This window comes from Heteronotia binoei, chromosome 4 (assembly GCF_032191835.1).
Source record: "Heteronotia binoei isolate CCM8104 ecotype False Entrance Well chromosome 4, APGP_CSIRO_Hbin_v1, whole genome shotgun sequence".
Lineage (NCBI taxonomy): Eukaryota > Metazoa > Chordata > Lepidosauria > Squamata > Gekkonidae > Heteronotia > Heteronotia binoei.
In genome coordinates this window covers 158499703-158521610 of record NC_083226.1, presented here as the reverse complement: position 1 = coordinate 158521610, position 21908 = coordinate 158499703, and the positions used below count along the sequence as shown (strand labels likewise).

The 21908-nt window shown below is 39.3% G+C and overlaps 1 protein-coding gene and 1 non-coding gene across 2 annotated transcripts in view; both read right to left on the bottom strand.

Moving 5' to 3' along the window:
* The window catches only part of ZFR (zinc finger RNA binding protein), a 44421-nt gene that overhangs the window by 14603 nt on the left and 7910 nt on the right, over positions 1 to 21908 (bottom strand). Inside the window, exons 3-13 of the mRNA XM_060236098.1 lie at positions 19743 to 20025; positions 18386 to 18530; positions 17148 to 17366; positions 15661 to 15908; positions 10743 to 10934; positions 9577 to 9862; positions 7807 to 8003; positions 6274 to 6393; positions 5040 to 5185; positions 3570 to 3732; positions 1164 to 1360 (exon numbers count right to left, since the gene is read on the bottom strand). Of these exons, the coding sequence (XP_060092081.1) occupies positions 1164 to 1360; positions 3570 to 3732; positions 5040 to 5185; positions 6274 to 6393; positions 7807 to 8003; positions 9577 to 9862; positions 10743 to 10934; positions 15661 to 15908; positions 17148 to 17366; positions 18386 to 18530; positions 19743 to 20025 (2196 nt within the window). The remainder of the gene's footprint in view (positions 1 to 1163; positions 1361 to 3569; positions 3733 to 5039; positions 5186 to 6273; positions 6394 to 7806; positions 8004 to 9576; positions 9863 to 10742; positions 10935 to 15660; positions 15909 to 17147; positions 17367 to 18385; positions 18531 to 19742; positions 20026 to 21908) is intronic.
* Positions 20922 to 21058, bottom strand: LOC132570662 (small nucleolar RNA SNORA66). Its single transcript, XR_009555361.1, has one exon. It is a non-coding gene; the product is annotated as a small nucleolar RNA SNORA66 (small nucleolar RNA).

The following is a 21908-nucleotide window of genomic DNA, read 5'->3' as shown; positions in this document are numbered from 1 at the left end:
TGCTTCTGGCATCAGGAGGCCCTCAAAGCCCTACTCCACTGCCAGAAGTGAGTAAGGCCACAAACAAAGGATAAGCTGTTTACAGTCTGTGGGGATCTGCAGCACTCCTGAAAGATCTACTCAGCAATCCAAAAGGGAAGCTGCTAAATGACTCTAGATCATGGTTACTGCTGGGTAATGCTTGTGCATCAAAAAACCTTCTGTTGACAAGCATTAAGGATCCCTTCTGGACTGTTCTCTAAGTGATGCTGCTAAAGAGCAATGTTCCATTTAAGCTGCAGAATCCTGTGAGCAAAAATCCTACTTTGTGAGCTACTGGCATTAAAGTTGTGAGCTACTGCATAAATTATTGTATTCTGGGGCCATTTTTCCTGAGCTAAGACAAAAATATGAGAGCTGAAGGCTAAAAATCTGTGAGCTAACTCACGCAAACTCACCTTGGAGGGAATACTGCTAAAGAGTGCTATCAGTGTGCACAAAATTCTAAGATTTCTGGCTTTCTGGGCACAAAACCTCCAAAGGAAGTTTAGAGTACTAATAAAGGGCTAAAAGTTAAAAACAACAATAGTTACAAACAACAGTACACGTTTCTTACAAAAACATATTAAAATCTTGTAGGAACCAAAATAAAGCCTCATAAAATCATCAAAGTGACAAATGCACAGATTGGAATATTCCATTTTGGGTCCTATATCAAGTGTGTATTGCCTTACACGTTTAATAGGACTTTGTTGTGATTTGTACTATTTGACCTCTGAAGGCCTCTGCAGGTTGAAATGCATCAGGTCATATATAGTTCCTTTCTGTGCATTTGTCATTTTGATGATTTTATGAGGCTTCATTGGGGCCCCTACAAGGTTTTTATATGTTTCTGCAGTAAACACATGTACCTTTTTTTTTAACTATTGCTGTTTTTAATTTTTGGCCCCTTACTAGTACGCTAAACTTCATCTGGAGGTTTTTGCTTGGTTGGATTAGTTTATTTTCACTTCTTTTTCATTTTTTTCTGAGCAAAAAGCCTTAACCAATGTATCAGAAAATTCAACAGAAAGGCAAAATATGGGATAAATCACAATTCCATTTTATCTTTTTCCCTCTCCAAATAAATGCTGGTAACAGATCTCAATGCAAAATAAATAAGATGCAACAGTATAAAAACATGCCTGTCTTTAGTGCCTTCTTTTTTATCATCTCCTTTGGCTTTGTCATTGTCAGTCATACTATCAGACACCAGTTTTAGTGCACGCTCGGTGATAGACACTATTTTTTGAACCGCTTGGAGTTCCTCCTCCGTTGGATAAATAGCTGCATGTTTGGTCATCACATAACGGTCATCTGATGAATCTGGCCGGCGAAGAGGCTAACACAGAGAAAGAGCATTCTCAAATTATGTTCCCTCCCCTGCATCTTGTATTTTAAACATTTACTGTTCCTTGCAACTGTCTGTAAATTTCAACCTCAGCTTTTTCTATAGATACATATTAAGAGTTCTCAAATCATACTCATGAAGGCAAGGACAGGTTAACATATTGTTTGTCTGCAGCATGTCTGTAAATTCTTTAGGAGGTTGGGACAACTTTACTGTCCAACCTAAAGATCAGTCCTAGATCACATGGGAACAAGGACCATTCATAGGGCATCAGGGTTTTTCTGTTCAACAAATCTATTAACTTCCTGCGCACATCTGCTACTTAGATCACATTAGATGAAATAGGATGGAAAATGCATCAGTCCCAGAGAAGAAAGCCTTTCTAGTGCAGTCAATGGAATTTTTCCCCCTTCCTTCATTCGTTAATGTAGCACTTCAGGGCTGTGCTATTAATTACAATTCTCCATAATGGCATACCTCAGCAGAAGTTCAAAGCAAGGCCAAAAGGATGGGCACAGACCAGAAAAGCCCGATTTGATCTGGAGGTTGTAAAGTGGGCAGCCCCAGACCAAACTCTGAACCGAACCCTCAAACAAAAAACCTGAACTGGTTTGGGTGGTATCAGGCCCTGGAAGTGGCATGCCGAACAGCAAGATGAACTTATCAGAAAAGTTCAGTGAGTGTTCGGGGGAAGGCGCCTTCCTCAAACCTTGGCTTGCAAATGCTGAACTGGGCAGTCTAGCCTATACTTTGGCTCAGGTTCAGGTCTGGGCCCCTGTTACAAGCTGAAATGTATGAGCAAGCAGAATTCAGTTGACAGGATTACTTACAATAGCTACTACAGGAGAGAAAAATCTCATCAAGCCCCTAAATTCTGTGGGAACGAGACGTGCTATGACTTATTCATTTATTTAATTCATTTATATCATGGCTTTCTCCCCAATGGACACTCAAAGAGGCTTACATCATCATTCTCCTCTCCTCTATTTTATCCTCACAACAACCTAGTGAGGTGACTGAGACAGTGCAACTGCCCCAAGGTCACCCAGTGAGCTTCCTTGGCACAAATGGGGATTCAGATCTGCATCTCAAGAAAACAAGGACATCATTAGTCTCTGACTAGCGAGAAGCATCCAGTATCCTATTCAAGGGAACATGCTACGAAGTTTCTTCTTTAAATAGACATTCATTACTGACATGCACTTCAGTGCTACAGAGAGGCCAAACAGGCCCCGGCTACCCACCACAATAACTATGTGAAGTGACACAATCATGCTGTGCAAATGGAGACCCTTAATCAGTACTATAGACCACCACAACTAATCAAGAAAGGGCAGGAGCTCCAGCACAGGAAAGTTTAGGATATATGAAAGACTGCAGATATTGCATTAAGCCCAGAATAGGTGACACCATTAAGGAATCATGTATGCATAGCAGAGATGAGGTCAAAGATTATGCAAAGGGCAATGAATCCAGTTTGTCATCAAGATGCCAGGATACAGCTGCTTCCTCTAAAAAACCTTAATACTTTTCTGGCAGAACCTCCAAGTGAATACAGGACAAGCACAACCTTAGAAATTCCCTTGCCATGAAGACATAATTTCAGGCTTCCTGCGTACAAAATCTGCACAACTCTTGCATTTTCAAAACTAAGCTGTATATTTTATACAGCAGCACTTCACACTTAAGGCCAGACTTTCTTAAGTGTAAAGAAAGTCAGTGTCAACTAGACACATCTATGTTATATTTTGTTAAAATTGTTGGGGGGGGGGAACTGTAAAATTAGGTTGAGTAGGGAAAAAAGGGGGACACAGAAAGGACAAAATCCGGGGTGGCCAAACTTGCTTAATGTAAGAGCCATGTAGAATAAATGTCAGATGTTTGAGAGCCACAAGACATGAATGTCAGATGTTTGAGAGCTGAAAGACAAGGAAGGAAGAAAGGAAGGAAGGAGGGAGGGAGGGAAAGGTGGAAAAATATTAAATTTAACTTTAAATGCATTCTCTAAGCCGCTGGCTAGCTTGGCTTGGAGATGTGATTTAAAGAGAAATTCCTTTTCCAAGCCGGCTGATGGGGCACTGGGGGCTTCAAGAGCCACACAACCGCTTGTGTGAAAGAGCTGCATGTGGCTCCTGAGCCACAGTTTGGCCACCCCTGGATTAAATTTAAAAAAATAAAAAATGCATCTCATGTTACTCACTGCTGGTCCCTGGGGCTGTGGTGGCATCCCTGGTCTAACACCAAGTAGCCCAAGGGGGCCTGGGGGGCCATGAGGATACCCCCCATCAGGTATCCTGCGCCGGTCATCCCAGTGATGCTGTTCTTCTTCCATCCTCCTCCAGTACATGTCTTCCTCATAGCGTCTGAAGTACATAAATGAAATCACATTTCAGTTGTTACACTTTCACTTACACTGCATTCAATACTTCAGGTTCTGCCAATGTTAATACAAAGAAACTACAAAATGGTGTTAATCTTCAAAGCCCTTTATGGCCTGGGACCCATGTACCTTTGGGACTGCCTCTCCTGGTATACCCCCAGAACAGCTTTACGCTAAGGTGATAACTTCCTGTTGGTCACTAGTCCGAGAGCTATCTGGCTGTCAGTTAGGGCCAGGGCCTTTTCTGCTCTGGCCCCTACCTGGTGGGACTCTCTGCCAAATAACATCTGTGCCCTGTTGCTGTTTCACAGGGCATGTAAAGCAGAGATGTTCTACCAGGCATTTGGTTGAGGACAGCGACAGTCCTCCATCTAGTCTGGCACTCCTCTTCCTTCCCCCACTCCCTTTCTCTATGAGGCAATGATACTTCTAGGAATCTATTGCCATCAGACCCCAGCTGAGGCTGCGGTAAATTGTATTTTCATGTACTAACTAATTATGGGAATTTTTATTTTCTTGTAGGATTGTAAATTTGCTGCTGTTGCATACCACTCTAAGCCCTGTTTTGGGGAGGAGGGTGGCTTAAAAGTTGAATTTAATAAATAAATAATAAATGGAAACAAAATACTACCACAATTGCAATCCTTCTCTACTGAAACAGATGGAAGTTTTACCACTAAACACTGTAGGAACAGGTCTGCACCCAAAAAACATATTTTGTTGTCTTCAAAGAAGTGAATTGTTTATGTATCTGAAGAGATGTGCATGCACACGAAAGCTTATACCTTCAATAAAATTTTGTTGGGTCTTAAAGGTGCCACTGGACTTGAACTTTGTTGAATAAGAGCTTAGATTTATACCCCACCCTTTACTCGGAGTCTCAGAGCAGCTTACTATTTCCTCTCTCTTCCCCTTCCCACAACAGACACCCTGGTAGGTAGGGCTGGGAGAGCTCTTTCAAGAACAGCTCTGAGAGAACTTGTGACTGACCAGAGGTCACACCAGCAGCTGCACGTGCAGGAGTTCAGAATCAAACCCAGTTCTCCTAGATTAGAGTCCATGCTCCTAACCACTACATCAAATTGGCTCTCAGTTGCTCTGTTCCTGTTGCTTCAGACCAACACAGCTACCCATCTGAATTTATAATTATTATTGTCTGTCATCAACGTGGTAAATCCAAAATTAATTCAAGTACTTCAACGTAAGCCATTACAGAAATCTAATTTCCATGGTATGAATACATATAATATTCCCTACAGCACAACGTATTTGAGCCTTATTATGTATTACCTTATTTCCAGCCTCCATCGCTCCTCTTCTTCACGCCTTCTCCAATATTCTTCTTTTTGCATCTGTTTTCTCATCTTTTCTTCTTGTATCTTCCTTGCCCGGATACTAGGCTTTACTTCTACTTGCAAGTCAGGGTTTACTTTTTTCTGTTTCAAACAAAAGGATTTAACCTTCCCATCAGACTTACTGTCTATACAGAGAGCCAATTTTACATCACCAAGGAAGACACATTAGAACTGACATAATTCTTCATATTAAATTTCACAAAGAGCTACTAATAGAGAAACCAGTGGGAAACAAGGCACTAAGAAACCACTACTGTCTCATGCAGTGCTCTGCACTGCTTTTATAGCTCCACATGCTAATTATAGCTCCACAGCTAGGAGCTGATATTGTAAGATCATCACAGCCTTATTGTTCTTAATAGTTTTATGTTACAATTTTAATGGAAATGCATAAAAACAGAGAGAATATAGACCCTAATCCTTAAATGTAGACTGTACAGTGCATTTATGGAATAAAAATATAACTTAGACATCTACTTAAGAAGCTTTGTGTTTTTAAAGTTTTGAAAATTCACTGAGCAAAAAGAAGAAAAATTGCTTGGAACCGGTTTGGCAAATGAGAGGAGGTCACCTCTTCTCATCCCTGCTATGCAAACCTAACATCAGAAGATAAGAGAGGGCTCCCTCCCACCTTACCTTTCTCTCCACATATCTTCTCTTCCTCAATGGAAAAGAAAAGAGCAGCAGACTTATGGCTGGATGGCCAGAGTGGTAGTGATAACAAAAAAAGGAGGGATCAGGAACAGCAATTATATGCAGGTATCCCATTTTTGAACACCCTATCCAGGTTAGTCATTTTTAAACCAATGTTCTGATCTCTCCTATCTGTGCAATTGTTTCCATAATCACTAGTTACATGAAGGTTAGTAACATGCCTTTAAAAACAGTCAGGTAAGATCTCAATTTTATGCGTGTAAGACATTCAGCCATTCTGTACTTTTGTTATGAATTTGCCTCTCTAATCAATCTGTAGTTATTAATCTGTAAACATTTACAATGTACAACTGTTTTTTTCCGGTTTTTCTTTTTGCAGGGCTTTGTAGAATATACAATACCAATATGGTCAGGGCTCAACATTAAAGCAGACTGAGTATCAGCAAAAGCTCAAGCCAGCCAAGACCAGAAATTACAAGAAGGACCTCGTGGTCCTTTCTTCAATGTTCATTCACCTTATACTGGAGTCTGTGTCGTCTTCCTTTTAAGTGCATCTCCTTGGCATTAGGATCATTAAAGCTGCATTCACAAAGCTTGCAGTGGAAACGAATCACCTTCCCTTCGTCATTCCGCACCTTAGCGATAAACAGAACATAATTTCAGAATACTGAGACAACTTGCTCCTTTATTTGCATAATCATTTAAATTAATTCTTTTTCAAATCCCAAAAAGATTTGAATAATAATACTGGCAACAAAAGAGCTGGATGAACCAGCTACGGTTACTCTCCAGAGGGTTTATAATCATTGGCTTTTGGAAACTAAGGTTGAGGCAGATCTACAACCTCTGCATCAGACCAAGTTACTTTACATGTTTTGATCCTTGCTGACTTGCAGGAAACATTTTATTTAAGGGCTTTTACTTTACTTTTAAAAGGGGGGGGGGAGTTTAACTTCTTGTCTGTTTGTAACATTGTGATCTTTAAAAACGTGATTTAATAAATATTGTTGGTAATTTTTAACTTGGGGACAAAGTATTCTTTGTAAACCATGCAGAACTGTGGTTGAACCACTACTGAACAGTACACAAATCAAAGCCGCCCTGAACCTGCTTAGGCGGGGAGGGCGGGATATAAATGCGAGAAATAAATAAATAGAAATAAAACACTGAAATATTTATAGCTCTCTGACCATCCCTTTTTATTCCCCTATCCTTTATATATCCCCTCTCTCAGACAGTGGAGGCGTAGTAATAGATTAATTCAGAAAGGCAGGAACTCTCCTTGAACAACAGGCTACAAAATGTTCACTTTTCTTATCACTAAATGCCAACCAGCACTCACAGTACAACTCCAGCACATCCATTGGTAACAATTTCAGAAACAGTGTCACAACACTAGATTTGCCCAGAGCTCTACAACTTTCCACTGTTACAGTCTTACTGTATACCCCCACTGTCTGTTACACTGGAGCTGCTGCTCTTGACATAGCTTTGAAAGATCCTTCTATTTTTTTGCTGGGAGAATCACAAGGGCAGAGACACAATGTAAGGCTCAAGAGACAAAGGCATATCAGCAGGACAATGTAACTGGTTCACCATTCCCAGTCTACAAATTCAGATACCACAAATAGTTAACAGAACGTTTTAAGGTACTTTTCTCGTGCACAGGCAGAAAAGGTATAGTGGTTACTAGTATGCTGATTGCCTTGATGTTGTTTTTCCATGCTACAAGAATAAATTTAGCACAGTGTGTGCTGTTTTAATTTAAATTAATTTTTTAATTTATACCCCGCCCTATCTCGCAAGCAGGCTCAAGGCATCTTACAACATTAAAACACTAAAACGAATCACTTCAAAAACATCATAACCACAGATATTTCAATCAGATTCGAGAGCAATAATCAGTACAACAAACCACACAACATCGTGTAGACTGGAAGCTTTCAACACAGCTTGAGTACCTTGACGGTAGGGCGCTGGGGGAGCAATGACTTCATAGACTTATACAACTGGATTTTATAATGTACATGTATATTTCATATTAATACCTCTTCCACATAGTCATGACCCACTGGTTGGACATCACTTTGCAAAGCAGCAAGAGATGTAGGTGTTACAGGTTCAGCAGATGTATCTGGTTTGATTTCTTGTGTCTGCACTGTAGTAACAGAAGGAGCCGTTTTGGCATTTTCCACTACTTTTAATTCATCCACTTTGCTTCCTGTAGTCTGTAGCTTATTGCCACCTAATATAAAACATTCAAAGTGAAATTTAATCTTTATGTACTTTGAGGTTAAACTTGTCATTCACAAATGTTTCTTATCACTGCTACGGGCCTGGATGTTATACAAAAAGGCACTTGGGAACAACACTCTCTAAATCTGAGATTTGAGTCTTTGTTTAAAGACTCAAGCCAGTGTATCCACTTTTGATCCATGAAAGTTTCATGGCTTTGTCTGGTTAACAGGAAACAGCAAAGGAATTGACACCTAGAATCACAGAGTTGGAAGGGACCGCCAGGGTCATCTAGTCCAACCCCTGCACAATTCAGGAAACTCACAAACACCTCCCCCTAAATTCATAGGATCTTCATTGCTGTCAGATGGTCATCTAGCCTGTTTAAAAACCTCCTGAAGAAATACTGTGAATATATTAGCAGCCAAGAGCAGAATGGTTGTATTAAGTTATCATCACTGATGGGTGTGGGCTGAATATATGCAAGCTTTATTGATAGCAAAACTTTATAACTATTATTCGAAGCTGCACTATTCCACTGATTCATACACTATCTGCCTTGCCTGGAACAGATATTGTATACTTTTATTGTGTGTGCAGTTATTATTTAGTTCATTGAAGAAGGCCCTCATGGCCAAAATGCATTTGATCTAGCAGCTACTATATGTGTAACGTATTTGTTGCTGTATGCACTGTCTTAATGGATCTTATGTTACACCCACTATGTCTGTTTTATCTACATTCTATAAATGTTGTTTTAAATGTGTAAATGGATATATATGTTTTAAATTTGTAAATGGATATATTTTGCTCTATGTTTTAGCTGCTCTATCTTCTAGGTTTCTGATTTGTTTGGTTAACATTCCACAGAGCCTGCTTCAACGTCTTCCAAATGTGAATAGCAAGATACAGCACATTACTATTTTTGAGAAATAACACTATGATTATCAGAAATATTTAGCAGCTGAAATAAAATACAGAAGTTCCAAAAACTGGTATGATGCACCAGACAAGTTTATAATCAGGCCTGCAGAACTGAAAACTATATTCATTTCTACAGGGTTTTCTCAACACTTGAGAGACATCAGCTGGACATAGGATTTACACAGAGCTATTTTTGTAGCAGGAGCTCCTTTGCATATTATGCCACACACCCCTGATGAAGCCAATCCTCCAAGAGCTTACAGTAATAACTGCCCTGTAAGCTTTTGGAGGATTAGCTACAATAGGGGTGTGTGGTCTAATATGCAAAGGTGCTCCTCCTACAAAAAAAAGCCCTGGATTTACATAACACATGGTTAAATCACCATATATCTATGATTGCTGAGGGGGGGAATCATTCAAACTACATTTTTGAGTTGCATTACATGGCAACCTTAAGGTCAGCATTAAGATGGCCCAGGATGGAGAAATTTCAATAGGCTTCACTGTAAAACAATAAAGCTAAACATGAAGAGTGACTGGTAGTCAAAATTACAGTAAAGATAGGGAGACACCAGATACTGTATAATTCTAACGATATATAAACTGGCTTAAAGTGTAAATTGTTTGGTGAGGCCTGTAATAATGACTTCTGTACTTGCCAACGAAATTAATCTTGGGTGTCGATATTTTCTTTACAGCAACATTCGCTGGAACTATTGTTGACTTGTTGGATGTCGCATTAAGCAAGACATTGGCAGAGGGAGTGAGAATTTTCACTGCAGAAGATGCAATGGAAGAATTCACAGCACTGCTGCTAGTTACAATATTTGAAGAGGCTGCTGTTGGTTTGGAAGCAGAAGCAGATGTTGAAGATGTCGCCTGGGTAACAACATTTGGTTCAGTTGAAGGAATGGGTTTTCCAAGCTTAGTGTGCAGCTTAACCACCTAGAAGAACCAATATCTATTAGCAAAAATTAGTTATTAATAAAATCTCCACAAAAACTTCAACAACCCAAAATGTGTCAGAATCATGTTGCTTGTAGTTTTAATGGCTTAAGTAGTATTCAAACATCAGTTTACTGAACAAAAAGCTAATGAAACTCTTGCCAGGAGGAAGCGTTTCTCCAAAACGCATGCCTCAAAAGTCTCCTACCACAATTGTTTCTACATATATTCTATACATTATATATATATTCAATACTATATATTCTATACATATATTCTATTCTATATATATATGAGGAAGAATCGCACTGCTACAGCACCAACCCTAAATCAGACTTTTCCCTGCAGCCACTGTGGCCGGACCTGCCTGTCCCACATTGGTCTTGTCAGCCACCAGCGAGCCTGCAGCAGACGTGGACTATTGCACCCTTCTTAAATCTTCGTTCGCGAAGCCAAGCCGAGATATTCTATACAAAATCTTAGAAAAGTTTAGAAGAGGAGAAGCTTGGATCTCGCCCTTCACTACCCAAAGGATCTCACCCTTCACTACCCAAAGGAGTCTCAGAGTGGCTTACAATCTCCTTTTCCTTCCCCTTCCCACAACAGACACCCTATGAAGTAGGTGGGGCTGAGAACTCAGAAAGAAACTGCTCTTGAGAGGAACAACTTCTGACAGAGTTATGACTGACCTGGGGTCACTCCAGCAGTTGCATGTGGAGGAGTGAGGAATCAAGCCCAGTTCTCTCAGATGAGAGTCTATGCACTACACCAAACTGGCTCTCTTATTCTATGCATATTTTATCTGCTGCATTTGTATACCCCCCATATTCTTTGCCAAGAATAATACGGTTTACATAAGGAGAGGGGAGACAAAACCTACTTTCTGATGCTTAGCTCCACGAATATGAGCAGCGTAGGCATCAGCTCCAGTGCAAGACACATCACAAAGTTCACAGCGCAACTGGTTTTGAGTTCCACGAGCAGACGAATTGTTGCTGGTGGTATTCTGTGATGCTTTCAGTGCAGCTTCTTTCTTTTTATGTTTCTGTCCTTCCAGATGTTCCTTGTAAGTCTGTTAAAATGACCACACAAAAAAGTAAAATATACACTTCCATACATGCTGTGTTATTCACTGAACAAGCAAAGACCATAAGGAGCATTTTCAGACCAATATTGGTACAATATTTAATATATCACAGTTTTCTCCTGTAAGAAGTCTGTTGAAATATTCCAGAAAATACAATTCTCCTAAACATCTGCAGAATTTGTCAATGAGTCTGGCATGGCAATTCAGAGAACACAACAGACCATGCAACAGATAAACAGCTAATGTTCAAATGATGTCAACGTGTGGTTAGATATTTTTCAAGTAGAAAAAAAAATTATTTTACAAGAAACTGATTTATTTTTGATATTGAACTAATTTTGTTTGTTCTGCTATATTGACTGAAAGACCTTGTAGTTGTCATTATTAGACCGATCTTGTCTTTGTAAAATGTATGGACATGTCATCGCTGTATTGATAAACATTCAGTAAATTTTGTTTATAAAAAAAAGATATTTTTCAAGTAGAAAAAAGGCTTCAATGTTGTATTTTATTCAACTAAGGGACTGGTATCTACTTCTAAATGAGTATTACATTCAACTATTTCTAACATACTTACCAAACAATACAATCAGAAATCTCAATACCTTCCAGAGATTTCAAACTCTGGTAATCATCATCATAGATAATAATTCCCCTATGGTGAAGCCAAATTCAAGTCTCCCATTGGCAAGGCTGTGCTCCATCAATCTTCGAGCCATCAAACCTTAAATCAAGTGCACTTGCATGCTACTGGCTGACTCTGCTCGCCCCCACCCACTGCCAGACCCAGGACAGACAAGGATTGGGTAGTAGCTAGGCAACCAACAGAAGCTGTTGTTTCCATCAGTAAAACACTAACAAGTTTAGGTCTTGCAGTAAAAGATTGGGGGGAGGCCTTTTCAAGACCTATTTTGGCCTTTGAGCAGAATCTGGGCCCTCTCCTGACTACAGTTGCCAGCTCCAGGTTGGTGGGAAATTTCTGGAGATTTTGTGGAGGAGTTTAAGGAAGCCAGAGTTTGGGGAGGGGAGAGGCCTTGACAATATAATGCCACAGAGTCCACACTCCAAATTAATTATTTTCTCCAGAGGAAGAGAGATCTGTTGTCTGGAGTTCTGTTGTAATCCAAGGAGATCTTCAGCCTCCACCTGGAGGTTTGCTAACCTAGGCCTAGCAGCAGAGTCTAGGTGACTTGATGCCACCTGACTGACATGACTTAACTAGGTCTGGTTACTTACCCCTGTTCAACAGCAGTTCTCCCAAGGCAGCCAGTATGAATTAGCAGTTGCCAACTCCAGGATTGGAAATTTCACCCCCCCCCCCCAATCAGCCATTTCCTTCTGGGAACCACTGCTACCAATCTCCAGGTGAGGACTGGAGATAACTCAGAATTACAACTGCTCTCCATATGGCAAAGATCAGTTCCTCTTGAGGTGGGGGGGGGGAATGCCTTTACTTGGGTGGGTGGGTGGGTGGGTGGAAAGACAGCAAGGGTGGAGAGGCACTCGCCCACAGCCTCTTTCTATTTTTAAAAGTTTTTATTAGTTTTAAGAATTGGGAATAGGGGATAAACACAGGGTAAGAAATAAAGGTTACAAATCAGTCTTAATCTGCATAGAGAGTACTTTAAAAAATACAAGTCTGCATCTGCTATACTTTCTTAAAATACATGGATTGTGACATATTATCTCTTAGCTTTACATCATCAGCGTTTTGATATTTTATATTACAATTCTTCTTGTTAAAACACCTATTGGATTTGACATTTCCAGTAGAAACAATCTTACAATATGGAATACAGGAAAAAGGAGATATCAGTTCACACCAGAGAATCTTAAGAGTCTTGCGTATCTAGCCAGGCATAGAATTTCAACCAATATTTTCTTGCTTCTTCCTTAGATTTCTCAGCCAACAGCTGGAATAAAAAGTCCAACTCTGCTGTTTCCAGAATTTTCCCCACCAAGTCTATTTTCGTGGGAGTTTCCTGAAGTTTCCATCTCTGTGCCAAAAGAATCCTGGCTGCTGTATTGAAATGCGCCAACAAATGTCTCATCTCTTTGGAATAGTCCTTAGGAAATATGTTCAATAAAAATAGTTCTGGTTTGAATTGAATCTGCGTCTTCATAATCTTCTGTAGTAATTCATGAACCATTTTCCAATATTCCTTCACCATCTCACATGACCACCACATATGATAAAAAGAATCCACCTGTTTAGCACATTTCCAACATTTGTTACACATATTAGTATACATCTTACACAACTTCTGTGGAGTCATGTACAATCTATAAAACATCTTATACAAGTTTTCTTTAAAGGTTACTGACCTGGTTAGTTTATTATTGAATTTCCACAACCTTTCCCATTCTTCTAACATAATATTATGACCCAAGTTTTTCGCCCATTGGACCATACAATCTTTTACAACTTCATCTTGCATCTTCATCTGTAGTAGATATGCATATAGTTTGGAGATTAGCTTTTCTTGAGGACCTAGAAAATTTTTATCAAATGCCGATTGTTCTGTGTTAAAGTCTATCGTCTTGTCTTTGACATACCTAGATTCGACTTGCATTCTCAACCACCAATTCATTTTAATGTCCATGCTTTCTAACTCTTCACTGGTTTTCAGTTGATTGTCTTTTCCCAGCAGGTCATATCTATAACTTGGTTAGGTTTTATAAGATTTGGATGAGTGAATGCTTCCACTGGAGATATCCATTTTGGAATTTTCTTATAAATTCTTGTTTTTAACCATGACCATGTGTGATACAAAGATTTCCAGAACCAATGATTCTTAAAATAAGAATGTCCTTAAAGTCTTTGATACCATAGATACACATGCCAGCCCAAATGAAAATCATGTCCCTCTAGCAGCAATTGCCTCTTATCATTCAACAGTATCCAGTCTCTTAACCCACAAGAGCACAGAAGCTTTGTAGCACGATTGCCAATCTGGAAGGCCCATACCTGCTCTCTGTTTAGAATCTTGCAGTATCTTTAGTTTGATTCTTGGTTTTTTGCCTTGCCAAATATATTTAGAAACCATCTTATTCAATTCTTGAAAAAACCCACCAGTTAAGAATACTGGGATAGTTTGAAATAGAAATAATAGTCTTGGGAGGATATTCATCTTTATTGAAGGTATTCTTCCCAATAAGGATAAATTCAAATCATGCCATTTTTCCAAGTCTTTTTTAATTTTTTTGAGTAGTTTATCATAGTTGTCCATTTTTAAACTGCTACAGTTATTTGAAATAAGTACACCTAAATATTTGATTCTTTTCTCATAGAAAAACCCTGATTTTTGTTGAAGAGATTGAATTTGTTTTAGCGTCATATTCTTTGCCAAAATTTTGTTTTGTGGTAGTTGATCTTCAATCCTGCCCAGTGACCAAATTGAGTGATCTTGTTTATAAGACAGTCTATTGAGTCTATCGGTCCCTCTAATATAAAAACTAGGTCATCTGCGAAAGCTCTCAATTTGTATTGTTTGCCTTTTACGACCGCTCCCTTGATACTTGTATCTTCTCTTATCTGATTATTCAATATCTCTTAACATAAAATAAAAAGGAGTGGTGACAGTGGGCAGCCTTGTCTTGTCCCCTTTTGAATATTAATTGCTTCTGTTAGTTCACCATTCACCATCACCCTTGCTCTTTGGGAAGAATATATTGATTCTATTGCTCTCAAGAAATTTTCACCACATTCCATACCTTTCAGTTGTCGTAACATAAATTGCCAACAAACATTATCAAAGACCTTTTCAGCATCCAAACAAATTAGTGCCAGTTGTTTCTCTGGATGAGTCTCATAATATTCCAATATATTACAAACTGTTCTAACATTATCTTTCAAATATCTTCCGGGAAGGAATCCAGCCTGATCTTGATGTATTGTGGACTGTAGAACTTTCCTCAAACGGTATGCCAATATTGCAGCAAAGATTTTTTAGTCCACATTTAAGAGAAATTGGATGATAGTTTTTTATATTTTTCAAATCTGCACCTTCTTTTGGAATTAAGGATATTGTAGCTTCTTGCCATGAAGCTGGTATTTGGCCTTCGTCTTGAATCCTTTCAAGGAGACGTTTGAATAGTAACAGTAAGGGCTCCTCATAAGCTTTGTAGAATTCCACAGGTAGTCCATCTGGACCCGGGGCTTTACCATTCTTTTGAGATGTCATTACGTCTCCAAGTTCCCTTATTGTTATTGGTTCACCACAGCCTCTTTCTAGAGCCCATGCATATTTCTCCACAACAGGCCTTATTCTAAGTTAATACATATTTGGTTTGAAGCAGAAACAAGGAACAGAATACTGTATCTGACATTACATAAAACCGCAGCCAGGATAAAAAAACCTCAGAGAATTCATTCTGTGTGGTGTTTCTTGCAGTGTCCTCCCCTTACAAACATACCACAGCTGGGGGCAATTGCAAAGCCTAAATCCCAAAGGGATCATGCTAGCCTGATGTCGCTCCATAAATATGGGAAGCATCTTGAATATACAATGTGTATATGTTAAATGGCATCATTGCATCTAACTTGCGATGAGTTAATGAATTCATGAGTCCCAAAACATCCTATTGTGTGCCTTTTCAAGTACAGAAACGTTTACTGCAGTACATAGTCTAAGTCTGAAGTCTTCCTGGCTTCGAACATATGAATATTTGCTACACATAAACTGATTCCACAATGAAAAGACAATGGTACCTGTGGTCCAGCACAGCTGATCTTACAAACGTCACAATAATGGATCTGGGGCGGTTTGGGAGGTTGTTTTGGTTTCAACTGTTTGTTTTGGAATGGTGCCTTCTTAGTGAAGGTGGTTCCCGTCCAAGCGGCTGTGGCAGCAGCAGCTGCTGCTGCCGCCGCTGCCTGTTTCTGCTGCTGTTGCTGCTGCTGGTAATAAGATGATGCAGCTGAATAGACTGCAGCCTCATAGCCAGAGTAAGAGGTACCTTTAAAAAAATTACCAAGAAAAAGAGAGTTGTATTTATAAAAATTTGGCAATTATAATTAAACAGAGTTTCTTGGACATATAGCTAGAATTCCTCTTACTAAAGCAGGGTGGATTCTATCCATATCCTACCACTCCACTGAACAAAGTTTATTTATTTATTAAAATATTTAAAGCCAGAAGACTTCTTCCAATCTAAGAAGCCTTCCTCCAAATTAAGTGGCTCTTAAATTGGCTTAGACTGAAAGAAGGCTACTTGGAGGATGGTTTGATCTACCCCATTATTTTCAGCACTAACATAATGTGCAGAGATGAGGTTACTTAAACCAAATCAAAACTAAAGCAACAATATAAACAGTCTGTATGCAAGCAGCACAGATTATTTTGGCATTCATCTAAAATGCTTCTACCGAACATGGTCACACAAATTTTTTTCAATCTGTAACATGTCTGCATGAGGGAAGTCTGAAAAGTCTGGGACTTTCCAGTTTAGAAAAAAGACAACTAAGGAGGGACATGATAGAATGTTTATATAATTATGCATGGCGTGGATAGAGTTGACAAAAAGTCACTTTTCACCCTCTCCCAAGGGCATCCAATGAAGCTGATGGGCAGTGGATTCAGGACAGACCCAAGGAAATTCTTCTTCACACAAAGAGTGATTAAAATGTGAAATTCACTGCCAGAGGATGTAGCGATGGCCACAGGAATAGACAGCTTTAAGACATTAGACAGGTTCATGGAGGACAGGTCTGACATGGTTACTAGCCATGGTGACTGAGAAGAACCTCCACATTCAGAGGCAATAAACCTCTGAATTTCAGAGCCAGGAGGCAACACCAGGGGAAAGTCACGGCCTCTATGCTCTCCAGAGGAACTGGTTGACCACTGCATGAGACAGGATGGATTAGATGGACCACTGGTCTGATCCAGCAGGGCTCTGTAATCAGAACATAGATAACCAGGACATGACTCCTAAACAGCTCTCTGTTATCACACATCCTGCAATAATGGCCTATCATCATTTTCCTTCAATCGTCCTTGTTACAGTTCGATCATACCTTAGATAAAGTTAAAAAATGTACCTGTGTATAATCTATTTTGAACACAGTCTGGCTTTTCTTGTTGAAAAGTCCAGACACATTTGGTGCAGTATCCTTGCCACTCTGATCTTAGCATCTCGAAGACCCCTGAACTGTCATTTCTAGCCTCCACGATCCTTTCTGTAAACACTACTCACCAGAGTAAGTAACTGCAGTTGTACTGTACGTGGCACTCTGGGTATATGAGGGGACAACAGTAGCAGCAGCAGCAACTGGTTGCACAGTGGAAGATACAGGATATATGGAGAAGGTTGTGGTAGCTGGGCTTGGAGTGGCCGGCTTTATGGCAGTCACCTGTCGGGTTTGCTGGGCTTGAGTATACTGAGTTGCTCCTTGACTGTAGCCAGCTTTTGGAGCTGATCAGGAGAGAAGAACAAAGTTATAATCCAAAAAAATTCACAAGGAAACGGTCTTTCAACAATTCAGTAACAGCTACATTTTTATTTTTTTCACCTTGTCAGAGTGAAAGAGAACATGTGGGTTCAAATTCCATCCCAGCTTTTAAATGTTTCAATCCTTGGCACTTATGTAGTATTCAGACATTAGGAGGGTTTTTTTGTTTCCATTCTCTTGCTGTTTTATGCTTCTTAAACCTGCATGTTTATTTACATTCTTCAGCCTTGGACAATGACTTGTTTCCTACCAACCATGTGGAATGTGCTTGTTTTCACCATGTTCTTCTCTATTTCCAGAACAATTATTCCAATAATGCACATATGGATTAACAGCTATGCAGGTAGTGGGACTGCAGTGGGAAGAGGATGAAAGAGATCCTCCTTTCTTTTTAATCAGTGTAATTAACATGGGATCAAGACCAACTCAAGGCTAAAACCATGCACCTTCCATTGGCAGTTGATTGGATACAAGCCAATATGTATCCTGGCTAAAATGAAAGTAACTGATTAAAAAATAAACTTCATTATCTCTCATATTTTCTCACATTCTTGCTCATATTTTATTCAGCCAAACTGAACAGGATACAGGCATAACAACTTCAAGTCATAATTCTGATTACTATGCAAAGTGCATTGTTTGACTGAGAGAGGTGGTGACTAGTTCACAGTTAGGACTGCGTTCCAAACTAATCTATATGTACACCATACAGATCTGTCTCTAAAAATCAACTGACTATTCGGATAATAGTTATTAATAGGCAGAACAAAATTATTCAGAAAACTATTTCTCCAGCTAAACTCAACTTTTAAAAATACAAGTTCTTCTATAATGGAGATGTAAAGCATAGGTGGCCCATCTACATCCTAAATAACCCCAGAAAGGGTGGTGGTGGGGTGGTGTTGTAGGGCATCTGGATAAGACCAAGGCGGCTCTCCAAAATATACATGCATTTTAAAGGATCCCAAGGAATGCAACTCACCTGTCTGGTAGTACGATTCAGCTACAGAAGGTTGTGGCTGGGCAGCAGCTGCCACTGCAGCTGCCGTGGCCGTGGGTTGTTGATAATATTGCTTGCTGTCATAAGCCACAGCTGGAGCAGTGGATCTAACATATGAGTAGGAGTCCTTAAAAATGCACAGGGAAGGAAAAAAGACTTGAGGATCTGAGCTTTTTTCCTGGAACACACGAGATTGGTACTAAATTATTCTAGATGATTCCAAGTTATTTACATTATTCTTTAAAACACAGGTTTAACAGAACCATCTTGTGACTGAAGTATAATTTTTCCTGGCATTAATATTTATTTAGAGTCTGTCTTTCTATTCCACAGAGTCCCATCGGACAACTTCTTAGTTTGTGCCAAGTTAGTTTAGTGCTAAAATGATCAAAGCAACCTTTTATCCTTTAAGTAACTAAGTCATGCTTTAAAGGGAGATATCATTTTCTTAGGTCTGAAGCCACCTCTTGATTTCAGAAAAAAAGATGCTGTACTGCAAAGCATCTATATTAAAATAGGCATGCTTGAAGTCTCGTAGGAAACAGGATTGGGAAGTAAAGTACAACTTTCAGGAAAAAGGAACAAGACAAAATACAAAATGAAACAAACTGAAATAATTTATAAGGACTACAGAGTTCAGCTCTTCTTGGTACAGAATATTTACTTTGTAGCGCAAACATGCACACCAGGAATGGATGTCCTGAGTTCCCTAAGCAGGGCGTAATTTTTTTACTAGCCAATAGTGCTTAACTTGACTAATTATTCCATGATTTAGAAAAAGGTATTTCTCACACACTCAAAATCATTCCAACTTTACATGTTTACACTGGCAAGGCCAAGTTTTTAAATTCAAACTAAGCTTTGAACTGCACAAGTGTCTGGGCCAGACACAGCCCCAAATCAACATGTCCTCCATATCCTGTCAATCCTATTTATGTATTCTATCATTACTTGTAAGGTCTTGGTTCCTTTTAAACATTTATCATCTACATGGTTTCAGAGAAATGCCTGAATATGTGATAAGAATAACCTTATATGGTCATTAGCGCCTGAACAATTTGCACATCCTTCCTCCAGAAGGTAGACATTCTGAGGTACCTGGACCAGATCTGAAGGTAACTTAAGTTTTCTTTTGCTGGTTCTTTAATTGCATTTTGTATTTCTTTTTAGTGGAAGCCACTTCGGGGCATCTTGATGGGGGGCAAAGCGGCCTATACATATTTTAAACACCTCAGAGGATTTATGTATATCCTTTTCCTAAGGCCTTACTTCTTTTCAAAAGAAGATACAAAATTAATCTACTATAGAAGTAACAGTTTTTTCCACTAAGTACACTTACCTGGTAGTTTTGAGTAGTGACTGGAGGTGGCGGTGGGGGAGCTTCTTGTTGCCTCTGTGTATATCCGTAATCTGTTGCCGTATGTGCTGTAGGGTAGCCTCCATAGGCTGCAGCTGTTGCAGCAGCTGCAACAGCCACTGGAGCAGGCCTGGCTACTGCAACTGTTGCGGCTGCTGGGGCATAGGCAGCAGTGACTGTGTGTGCAGCTACTGGCGCCTGATGAACAGTATAGCTGGCAACTGTTGTCGGATGGGAATAGGCTACACCTGAAGCTGGCTGCTGGCTGCATATGGAAGATGACAAGAAGTACTATTATTAATTGCCTGACACACTGTCCCAGGTTCATGTGCACCTGAAAAAATAAATGCTAAAACAAATCTAGAAACAATTTATACTATTTAAAATAAATTCTAGAATTCAAAATTCATTAAAGCTTTTTAATGGGGCTCAGTGGCCTTGAAAAGTTCAGCTGAGCATGCAAGATATTTAGCACACATCTTTGGATGGGGTTCAAAGTTACTTGTCATATTAATTTTACTTTTGTTCAGAATAATTTAACTGATGAATGATTTTAACAAAGTATTTTGAAGGAATGTCTAAGCCTATCAAATTAGTCAGATTTTGTGGCAATCTACGCTTACAAAGAGAAGTATTGTAGTTTGTTGACATCATTCCAATGTATAGCTATTATTATTCTACTGCACAGTAAGTGTGTAAGACTAGAGCCAGAAGCACAAGCCTAGAAAGCTGTTGAAGAGAAAGGTCCACTGAAGAAGCAGCAGCGTTTGTGGCTTTCCAAAACATTTTCTGTGGAAATGTGTTGTTTTATCTGCTCCCTACCCAGAACTTTTAACAGCTTCCAAGATCAGCCTAACAGAAACATGCCAGTTCTTTGAAGCAAATATGCTCTAGAAACAAACAAGAAAATTCAGGAAATGTTAAGAAAAATGGAAGATGAAAAAATTGAAATGGGCGGTATCTACACAGATTCATAGAATTTTTATATCATTCTTAAACAAGCGCTCATAAAATGCTATTGAAAAATACAAAACTAGACAGAGCAGAACTATAGACAATTAACACTAATTAATTTGTAATTTTAAAACAAAATAAAATGTTATGGTACAAAAGAATATCTTTTAAAGAAGCATTTCAAACATTTTATTTGACAAATATATATTTTGTCATGGTACAGAATGAACAGCCTTAGTGTTATTATTTCCAAGGCCAACAAGGTTCTGTTACCACTTTTACTTTAGCAAACCTGTTCCCCTTGCTTCTGCCACAGAATGCAGAGCCAGTGATCGAGTTTGCCAGATTTGGCATACTGCAGGAAATGAACACTTGCTGCAGGGGTTCAAGAAGAAAGCCTCCATATAACTGTCACCTTCAGGAACGCACACAAGCACTGGTGAGGTCTGTTGAGCCTCCAAAGGCACAAGGAAGATACTGAAAGGGAGACTAACTTTCTGAACTAGTGCGCCAAGTGACACAAACTACCACAAGGAACTGTCACCTGCTATTTATTTCTTCACTGCTTTTTAGTCTGAACAATTCATGTCTGAAAAATCCATAGCCCATTCCTACTTGACTCCTCCCACCACAGACACACAACCACAGATTTATTCCTGAATTAGCAGTTTTAAAGGTTCCTTCCTGTACAGTCACTCACTAGGTACCAGCAAGGTTTGTTCCTTCTCTTTAATTTCAACCAAAGATTCACCAACGCATTCTGGACAGAAAGTGTTCATATTAGAAATTACACCCGCACCCACCCCCATACACACACATTGTAACAAAACTTTTGGGCTATTATGCTGTAATAAGAAAATCACTGTAAAAGGAGTTCTACCAGATATTCTCATCTGCTGTTGCATTAGAAAATATGATACTTAGAATGGGGGAAATTTTCTGAGCCTAGGTGGAAGGGAGGATGGGTGGCATAAGCTGATTTTAAATGTTTTTATACATGTTTAATGTTTTATAAAATTAATTTTACATTGTTGTCACCCATACTGAGTCCTGAGATGTTCTGCAGGAAGGTAGGATATAAACAGTTTGAATAAATAAACCAAACTGCTCTGCTCTCTTCAGTATATGAAGTAACTCAATGCTGCACATGTTGCTAAAAACTTGCTGTACCCAAATTTGACAATTCCTGTAGCA